The sequence below is a fragment of the Hippopotamus amphibius genome, chromosome 7, assembly GCF_030028045.1.
Source record: "Hippopotamus amphibius kiboko isolate mHipAmp2 chromosome 7, mHipAmp2.hap2, whole genome shotgun sequence".
Lineage (NCBI taxonomy): Eukaryota > Metazoa > Chordata > Mammalia > Artiodactyla > Hippopotamidae > Hippopotamus > Hippopotamus amphibius.
In genome coordinates this window covers 123,431,233-123,441,910 of record NC_080192.1, presented here as the reverse complement: position 1 = coordinate 123,441,910, position 10,678 = coordinate 123,431,233, and the positions used below count along the sequence as shown (strand labels likewise).

Here is a 10,678-nt window from a genome sequence, read left to right as displayed (position 1 = left end):
GTGGCCTTACTAGTAAATCTTGCCACGGAGTTACTTGAAGCTAGACAAAGAGGCAAGTTTGAATTCAATACTTGGCCCATGGTTTGTGATTAAAAGCAAGCTCCATGGAGTACGATTAATCCTGTTTGAGAAATTGCTGTATTATAACAGAAAAAACACTGGACTAGAAGATAAGAGGTTTGGGTTACAATCCTGAATATCCTATCCTTATATAGCTGCCACTATATAAGTAGTTTTATAACCATGGGAAAGTCATTTAACTTCTGAAGTTTCTCATCTATAAAGTTAGGGTGGGAAATGAAGTAGTTGATCTGTAAACTGTCAGCTCTAAAATTGTATGACTAAATCTGCAGGATATATGCCCACTTGTGAAACAGAATATTGTACCCAGAATTTCTTTTCAGTGACTACCTCAACATACTGGCCAAGTGTTACCTACACCAAGACCCGAGCCATTAATTTGAGGTGCCATGAGAACAGAGGGTGTACTACAGGCTGACACTATTTTGGTTTTTGTCTATTTCAGAGTTGCCTCAACTTAAATCTGTTTAGTGTAAACAGATTTTTCTTAGACTTCTTTCTTTGTGGGGAAGGATTATTTTTGGAGGTGTTGGGGAAAAAAGATTAGGACAGGGTACTCTTAGCTTCTGAAGGGTACAAAATAATGGGGTCCATGTTTTCTTTCTTCCTTAATCTCTGAAGTCACAGATAGAATTACATACATGTATCAGCAACTGGTTTAGCTACTCATTCAAGCCTCTGATTTAGCTACTCATAAACTGCCAATTGTTTGCTTAACTAAAGATTGCTGATCTTTTTGGGGAGTCTGATCTGCTTCTTATATAAGAAAATACTTTTTACATTCCAAATTGTTTGAATTAAACTGTTTTGAATAAAGAACATACATTGAGTTTTCTCTCTGCTTGTAAATAATTTTGACCTGTTCTTTATTGGTAACTTTATCCCATATTCAGCAAATGCTTGTCGAGAGTCTAGTACATGCCAGGCCCTGTACTGAGTAAATGTAGGTACAATATATAAATGTTGGTGACCTGCTATTCTTGAGACCAAAGGGAATATGAGGATAAACAGGAGTCCCCTTCAAGTAGCTGATAGTCCTAGTAGAAGTGATGGGACTGCAGAACTATTTATACATGTCATCAGGTGAAACTCCCTCCCACTTCCTCCTCTTCTTTGTCCTCATTTTCCTAGCATCCTCTTCTTTTCCTTCCCCTTTTTATTTGAATGATGAAACTAAGAAAGTAGATTTCCATGGAAGAGGCCAGCTAAGGAGGTGATGGTGCCATACATCATCCTCACATCAGTAAAAGAAGAGGTTTAGAGGGGTGAGTTAGGCAGACACTGTTGAGAAGGATAATTTTTAGGTGTACAGTGGAGTGCCATTTACTTTCAGACTCTTGGACTAGACGAGCAAAGATTTTTTTTTTTTTTTAAAGATTTGTCATTTGTGTATCCATTTTTGGCTGCATTGGTCTTTGTTACTGTGCATGGGCTTTCTCTAGTTGTGGCGAGTGGGGGCTACTCTTCATTGTGGTGCTCAGGCTTCTCAATCCAGTGGCTTCTCTTGTTGCGGAGCGTGGCGCTAGGCTTGCAGGCTTCAGTAGTTGTGGCTTGTGGGCTTTGAAGCTCAGGCTCAGTAGTTGTGGCGCACAGGCTTAGTTGCTCCTCAGCATGTGGGATCTTGCTGGCCCAGGGATTGAACCCATGTCCCCTGCATTGGCAGGCGGATTCTTAACCACTGCACCACCAGGGAAGTCCCAAGCAAAGATTTTTAAATCACCAGGCTGAAAGTAGTGGGGTCCCCAGAGCATTCATGGGCTTAGAATACCCTTTATTTAAGCAGTTACTAATTTAAAAGGACCTTTAATAACACTGACATCATCGTCATCAAACTGCCACCCAACAAGCCTAGCTTCTTGCAGAAAAGTTAATTTGGATAACACATGGCCAAGTTTTCTGACTAATGCTGCATCAGGTAAAAGTCTTTTAGTACTGAAGTCAAAAAATACTAATTGCTTAAGACTCTCAAATACACCCATGAATGCAAGCCATCCATCACTGCTCACACAATTTCCCGCCAAATCCAGCTGCTGGAAGTTTTTCAGAGGGTCCTTTTCAAAAAATCCATCTGAATAAAAAAATAGAAATAAGTATGTTAGCTGGAAGCAAAGCAAAACAGCTTTTTTTTTTAAGAGGCCATGTTTGGACCAGTGCTTTGCTTAAGAAAGAAATTAGAATTCTCTGTAGTTAGAGCAGTGATTGTGAACCTCGTCCATTATATTTACAAATTATATTTTTCCTAAAATGTAAGGGAATCTGATAAATATTAATTACTAGTATATCAAACCAATATAAATGAATTATATATATTTCCCCTTTCCTGACTCTTCCAGGAAATGGAAGATTGTAAAAATTGAGGTATGAGAGATGCAATTAAAATATTCAGTACCATTTTCAAAACTGGAGTCAGACTTCAGCAAGATTAGGTCATTTCCTCTTCTGGAGAAGCAAACACTACCTAACTATTGTTTCTTTGGGTATGGAATATTCCTAACTGTGAACTTGAGTAAGTAACTTCCTTCAGTATCTCAAGATTTAAGAGTTTTGGGGTTGTTATTTTTAACCCTCCCTAGACTCTTCAGGAACTTCCTCCTTTCCTTACGGAATAGGGCACTCTAAAGTACCTCCTGCAAAGGGAAGGTAAACATCCTAGCCATTAGCATGAAGTCAAAGATAACACCCTGAGGAATGGAGGACTAAAGAAAAAGTAGGTTTCTGGGTCTGAAAGACTGCACAGAGAAAAGCCACCCCAGCTGCTTGGACTGCCCACTTCTGAGTTTTACAGGAGAGAGGAATAAAGCTCTGTGTTCTGTAAGCCATAGTGTGGTTGGGTCTCTTGTTACACCAGCTTAGCCTGTGCCCAACCTAGATCATACATAGGGCCTCACTTTCTCCTCTCTTCCTCCTTCCCATAACGAGCCCTTCTCTCTTCCTTATAGGTAGCTTTCTCGCTGCTCTCTCTTATACCTCATGTTCAAGTCCTTTCTGCCTCTGCCTCTTTCCCGTGTGCTTCCCAGAATGGCATGTGTTTAGCCAAAATATTGGAACTTCATTTCTCCTTCTCAACTAGTTGAACACATTTCACCACCTAAAAGGAACTCTAACAAAAAAGCTATTGCGCCCTCAGAGGGTAAGCTCTTTACACCAGCTATCTGCCAAGCTTAAAGAATGGTATCAATAAGAGAGCTTCTTGAATAATTACTGGAATGTGCACAAGCACAAGAGCCAAGAACAGCATAATCCATAATCAAGAGCAGCGCATGTTGTTCATTTAATCTGCAGGTGTTTGTCATGAGGAACAGACTACGGAGAGAAGAGGAGTCTGTGACACTTAGAGCTGTAGGTGTATGTGGGCTGTGGAGAATACAAGTGGCTCGATCCAAATTCCAGGCAGAATCGCAAATCCTCTGGGTAGAAGGATTCTGATCCTTGAAGGTTCCTATATCCTAAACAAAACTCTAGTGTTGCCAGAGACCACCCTGTAGTTCCCCTGAGCCAGAGCTCTTACCATTTATTCATTCAGCAAACATTTTTCAGTGCCTACTATGTACCCCGGATTGTGCTGGGTGCTGGGGATATGTAAAAGGACATACATGGTCTCAGTCTCATTGGGCTTACAATACAGTGTGAAAACATACATTGTAAAGTAATTACTGGGGATGGCAATCAAGATGGTTGAGTAAGAGGATGTGCGCTCACTCCCTCTTGCAAGAGCACCGGAATTACAACTAACTGCTGAACAACCATCGACAGAAAGACACTGGAACTCACCAAAAAAAACCACCCAAGTCCAGAGACAAAGGAGAAGCCGCAATGAGACGGCAGGAGGGGCGCAATTGCGTTAAAATCAAATCCCATAAATGCTGTGTGGGTGACTCACAAGCTGGAGAACAGTTATACTGCAGAAGTCCTGAGGGTTCTGAGCCCCACGTCAGGCTTCCTAACCTGGGGGTCCAGCAACGGGAGGGGGAATCCCCAGAGAATCAGACTTTGAAAGCCATCAGGATTTGATTGCAGGACCTCCACAGGACTGGGGGAAAACAGAGACTCCACTCTTGGAGGGCATACAAAAAAGTGTGCTCACCAGGACGCAAGGGGAAGGAGCAGTGACCCCACAGGAGACTGAACCAGACATACCTGCTGGTGTTGGAGGGTTGCCTGTGGAGGTGGGGGGCAGCTGTGGCTCACCAAGGAAATGGGGGCACTGGCAGCAGGGGTTCTGGGGAGTGCTCATTGGCATGAGCCCTTCCAGAGTCCACCATTAGCTCCACCAAAGAGCCTGTAAGCTCCAGTGCTGGGTCACCTCAGGCCAAATGACCAGCAGGCTGGGAACACAGCCCCACCCATTGGCAGACAAGCAGATTAAAGTGTCACTGAGCTCCACCCACCAAATCGGATTAAAGTTTTACTGAGCTCTGCCCACCCAGCCCAACCCACCATCAGTCCCTCCCATCAGGAAGCACCCACGAGCCTCCTAGACAGCTTCCTCCACAAGAGGGCAGACAGCAGAATCAAGCAGTATCAGCAGTATTTCATCCTGTGGAACCGAAAATCACAGCCACAGAAACACACAGAAAATGAAGAGGCAAAAGACTTTGTACCAGATGAAGGGACAAGATAAAACACCAGAAAAACCACTAAATGAAGAGGAGATAGGCACTCTTCCGGAAAAAGAATTCGGAATAATGATGGTGAAGATGAACCAGGACTTTGAAAAAAGATTGGATGCAAAGATCAAAAAGTTGCAAGAAAAGTTTACCAAAGACCTAGAAGAATTAAAGAGCAAACAAGCAGAGATATGCAACACAATAAGTGAAATGAAAAATACACTAGAAGGAACCAATAGCAGATAAACTGAGGCAGAAGAACAAATAAGTGACCCTGAAGACAGAATGGTGATAATCACTGATGCAGAAAAGAATAAAGAAAAAAGAATGAAAAGATCTGAAGACAGCCTAAGAGATCTCTGGGACAACATTAAACGCACCAACAGTTGCATTATAGGGGTCTCAGAAGGAGAAGAGAGAGAGAAAGGACCTGAGAAAATACTGGAAGAGATTATAGTTGAAAACTTCCCTAACATGGGAAAGGAAATAGCTACCCAAGTGCAGGAAGTGCAGAGAGTCCCAGGCAGGATAAACCCAAGGAGAAACACACCAAGACATATAGTAGTCAAACTGACACAAATTAAAGACAGAGAAGTGTTATTAAAAGCAACAAGGGAACCCCCATCAGGTTAACAGCTGATTTCTCAGCAGAAACTCTGCAAGCCAGAAGGGAGTGGCATGATATATTTCAAGTGATGAAAGGGAAGAACCTACAACCAAGAATACTCTACTCAACAAGAATCTCATTCAGATTCGATGGAGAAATCAAAAGCTTTACAGACAAGCAACAGCTAAGAGAATTCAGCACCACCAAACCAGCCCTACAGCAAATGCTAAAGGAACTTCTCTAAGCGGGAAACATAAGAGAAGAAAAGGACCTACAGAAACAAATACAAAACAATTAAGAAAATGGTAATAGGAACATACATATTGATAATTACCTTGAATGTAAATGGACTAAATGCACCAACCAAAAGACACAGACTGGCTGAATGGATACGAAAACAAGACCCATATATATGCTGTCTACAGGAGACCCACTTCAGACCTAGGGACACATACAGAGGGAAAGTGAGGGGATGGAAAAAGATATTCCATGCAAATGGAAATCAAAAGAAAGCTGGAGTAGTAATAGGCATATCAGATAAAATAGACTTTAAAATAAAAAATGCTACAAGAGACAAGAAAGGACACTACATAAAGATGGAGGGATCAATCCAAGAAGAAGAGATAACAATTATAAATATATATGCACCCAATATAGGAGCCCCTCAATACATAAGGGAAATGCTGACAACTATGAAAGAGGAAATCAACAGTAACACAATAATAGTGGGGGACTTTAACACCCCACTTAAAACAATGGACAGATTATACACACAAAAAATTAATAAGGAAACACAAGCTTTAAATGACATAATAAATCAGCTGGATTTAATAGATATCTATAGGACATTACATCCAAAAACAGCAGATTACACGTTCTTCTCAAGTGCACATGGAACATCCTCCAGGATAGACCACATTTGGGGTCATAAATCAAGCCTTGGTAAATTCAAGAAAATTGAAATCATATCAAGCATCTTTTCCAACCACAATGTTATGAGATTAGAAATCAATTACTGGAAAAAAACTGTAAAAAACACAAACACATGGAGGCTAAACAATACGCTACTAAATAACCAACATCACTGAAGAAATCAAAGAGGAAATCAAAAAATACCTAGAGACAAATGACAATGAAAACACAATGATCCAAAACCTATGGGATGCAGCAAAGGCAGTTCTCAGAGGGAAGTTTATAGCAATACAATCCTACCTCAAGAAACAAGAAAAATCTCAAATAAACAATCTAACCTTACACCTAAAGAAACTAGAGAAAGAAGAGCAAACAAAACCCAAAGTTAGTAGACAGAGAGAAATCATAAAGATCAGAGCAGAAATAAATGAAATAGAGGCAAAGAAAACAATAGCAAAAATCAATAAAACTAAAAGCTGGTTCTTTGAGAAGATAAATAAAATCAATAAACCTCTAGCAAGACTCATCAAGAAAAAGAGGGAGAGGACTCAAATCAATAAAATTAGAAATGAAACAGGAGAAGTTACAACAGACACCACAGAAATAAAAAGCACCATAAGAGATCACTACAAGCAACTATATGCCAATAAAGTGGACAACCTGGATGAAATGGACAGACTCTTAGAAAGGTATACCCTTCCAAGACTGAATCAGGAAGACACAGAAAATATGAACAGACCAAGCACAAGTAATGAAACTGTGATTAAAAATCTCCCAACAAACCAAAGTCCAGGACCAGATGGATTCACAGGTGAATTTTATCAAACATTTAGAGAAGAGCTAACACCCATCCTTCTCAAACTCTTCCAAAAAATTGCAGGGGAAGGAACACTCCCAAACTCATTTTATGAGGCCACCGTCACCCTGATACCAAAACCAGACAAAGATACTACAAAAAAAGAAAATTACAGACCAATATCACTGATGAATTTAGATGCAAAAATCCTCAATAAAATACTAGCCAACAGAATCCAACAACACATTAAAAGGATCATACACCATGATCAAGTGGGGTTTATTCCTGGAACGCAAGGATTCTTCAATATACGCACATCAATCAATGTGATACACCATATTAACAAACTGAAGGATAAAAACCACATGATCATCTCAATAGATGTAAAGTAATTACTGTCATAACATTGTAAATCAATGATACTTCAATAAAAATTAATACATTTAAAAAAATTAATTAGTTGGGTGATAGGAACTGTAGTTGGTCAGGGTGTCCTGGGAGCACACAAAGGCAATAGGCTTTCTAACCCCGCTTCGTTTCCAGAGCAGCAGCAGTTGGGCTTATGTGCTTCAGGAGTACGGATCCTTCTCAGGAAAAATTAAATTGCCTCCAAGGAAAGGCTGCACAAAGGAAGAGCCATTTTTCTTTCCTGATCACCTACAGTGAACCTAACCTCCTCCTTCAGGTGCACGGAGCTTCCTATCAACTTGTGTCTCACTCTGAAATGTGAAGAGAAAAGTACAGGAATACCAGACAATTGAAACAGCCTCCAACAAGGAAGACAGAGACTAAAAGCCAAACAAAAAGCTCCCAAGAAATAAGGCAACATAGGGAACAGGAAAAATTAACTTCAAAAACCTAGTTTTTTTAAGAGACCCTAAAAAGTTACTGCGTCTAACACAACAAAAATAAGATGCTATTAAAAAACAAACAAACAAACAAATACAATTAGAAAATAAGAAAGAGCACTTGGAAAATTACCAGGATGCGTGTAGTGGAATGATTTGGCCGAGGATTTACCAGTGAGCTAGAACATGAGAACGGTCTGTGGGGGTTCTTTTTTTGAGAACATACTGGATAATGGAGTACAGATGTGATGGCTGTCTTTTTGAGAACATGCCAGATAAGAGTTCAGCCTCAAACATTTAAATCAAACGATGTCATCTAAAAAAGGATTAAGTTAGAACAGGTGAAATAGATCCCTGAGCTAGCACTGATTTCTATTGGATATTCCCAGAGTGCTGATGGGCTAGAAACAAAATTTTGGGAGTCAGAATTTTAAAATGGCAATTAAAGCTTTAAAATTAAATGTAATCTCTAAGGAAGAAAGAAGAGCAGAGAGCCTAGGACCAAGTTTTAAGAGAAATTGGGAGCATTTAATATGTAGAGGAATTGCCATTGCAGAGGAGACTGAGAAGTAACCAAGGTAGCATGGAAGTCAAGAGAACATTTCGAAAAGGAGGGGGAGTGCTCAGTGTCAACTTCTACACAGGTAAGTCAAACACTCCGGAAAATGTCCATTGAATTAAGCCACATGTAGGTGTGTAGAGAGTCAGCTGGAATGAGTAGGAAACAGAGTATGGCCAGGAAGTGGAGATGTACTGAGGGTACATAAATTTTTGCCTTGAAGGGAAAGAGAGCAGCTGATAGCCATGGGAGGAAGATAGGAGTCCGGAAGAGTTTTATTTAAAATGAGAGAGATTTGAGCATCTTTAAAAACTGATAGGAGGGACTTCCCTGGTGGCGCAGTGGTTAAGAATCTGCCTGCCAGATATGTGTATAAAAACAGATGACTGAACTTGGTGTACCCCCCAAAAAATAATAAATAAATAAATAAAATTAATAATAATAAATAAAATAAATTAAAAAAAAAGAATCTGCCTGCCAATGCAGGGGACACAGGTTTGAGCCCTGGCCCAGGAAGATCCCACAAGCCATGGAGCAACTAAGCCCATGTGCCACAACTACTGAGCCTGAGCTCTAGAGCCCGTGAGCCACAACTGCTGAGCCTGAGTGCTGCAACTACTGAAGCTGCATGCCTACAGCTGGTACTCCGAAATGAGAAGCCATCACAATGAGAAGTCTGCACACCACAACAGAGTAGCCCCCCGCTCACCACAACCAGAGAAAGCCTGTGTGCAGCAACGAAGACCCAATGCAGCCAAAAGATTAATTAATTAATTAAAAACAAAACTGATAGGAAAGAGTCAGTAAAGAGGGGCATAACTGGTGAAATGATGTCCTTGAACAGGAATGATAGCAGGGCTGAGATCTGAAGCACAGCTAGAGCAGAGAGTCTGCACTTACACAGGAAGGAAGAGACCTACTATAATGTAACAGGAAAAGGAGAGGGGAAAAAAATCACATCCACTGTGAAATAGTGGAAGACTGATGGATTAAGGAGAATATAGTTTGAAATTGTTTATGTAGAGAGCGCTGCCTACAGAGGCACAGTAAAATTGCCAGGCAATGTTGAGAGATTGTGTTTATTGTTTTAATGGACCTCTGTATTCAGAATTGGATAGGTCACTGATTTCACCTATTCACTCATGAATCTATCACTTAGCCTGAGAATAAGAACATGGATAAAAACTTGGATCTACTATGTGGTATCCCCCTATTGTACACATCTGCCCTCTTCTGACCCAAAGAAACTACTATTCTGATGTAGAGTTTATCATTCTTTTGTATTTCTAAAAATACGGTTTTGACAAGTACTGTATGTCTAAAAAATACATTGCTTAGGATATAATTTTATGGGGTTTTTTTTGAGATATAATACACATACCATAAAATTCTCCCTTTTAAAGTATAACTATAGTGGGTTTTAGTGTATTCATAAAGTTGTGCACTACTATCTAATTCCAGGACATTTTAATCACCGCCAAAAATAAAATCCACAGTCACTAGCAGTCATTCTGACCCTACCCCTGACATTGGCAACCATTAATCTACTTTCTGTCACTATAGATTTGCCTTTTTTGGACATTTCATATAAATGGAATCATACCATATGTGGTCTTTTGTGACTGGCTGCTTTTACTTAGTATGATATTTTCAAGGTTCATCCATGTTATAGCATGTTCTAATACTTGATTCCTTTTTATGGCTCAGTAATACTCTATTTTGTATGGATATATCTATCACATTTTGTTTATCCATTCAGTAGTGATGGACATTTGGGTTGTTTCCACTTTGGGGGACTATTAAGCATGCTATGAACATCGGTGTACAAGTTTCTGTATGGACATATATTTTCACTTCCCTTGGGTACCTCAAAGTGGAATTGGTAACTCTGTGTTTAACCTTTTGAAGAGGTGCCGGAATGTTTTCCTAGGCAGAAAAACATTTCCTATTACACTCCAACCACCAGCATACAAGGGTTCCAATTTCTCTATGTCCTTGCCAACACTTGTTATTACCTGTCTTTTTTATTATAACCATCCTAGTGGGTGGCAAGAGACATTTCACTGTGGCTTTGATTTGCATTTCCCTGATGGCTAATGATGTTGAGCATCTTTTCTGATGTTTATTAGCCACTTATATATCTTCTTTGGAGAAATGCCTATTCAGATCCTTTGCCTTTTCTAAACATTGAGTTGTCTTTTTATCAATGATTTGTAAGATTTCTTTATATATTCTAGATACTAGTCCTTTATCAGATATGTGATATGA

At 39.9% G+C, this 10,678-nt stretch overlaps 1 protein-coding gene across 1 annotated transcript in view; it reads right to left on the bottom strand.

The window, feature by feature from the left end:
* Positions 1-1,821: 1,821 nt before the first annotated feature.
* The window catches only part of NLRC4 (NLR family CARD domain containing 4), a 29,472-nt gene continuing 20,615 nt past the window's right edge, over positions 1,822-10,678 (bottom strand). Inside the window, exon 8 of the mRNA XM_057741126.1 lies at positions 1,822-2,149. Coding sequence (XP_057597109.1) covers positions 1,857-2,149 — 293 coding nt within the window. The 3' untranslated portion in view covers positions 1,822-1,856. The remainder of the gene's footprint in view (positions 2,150-10,678) is intronic.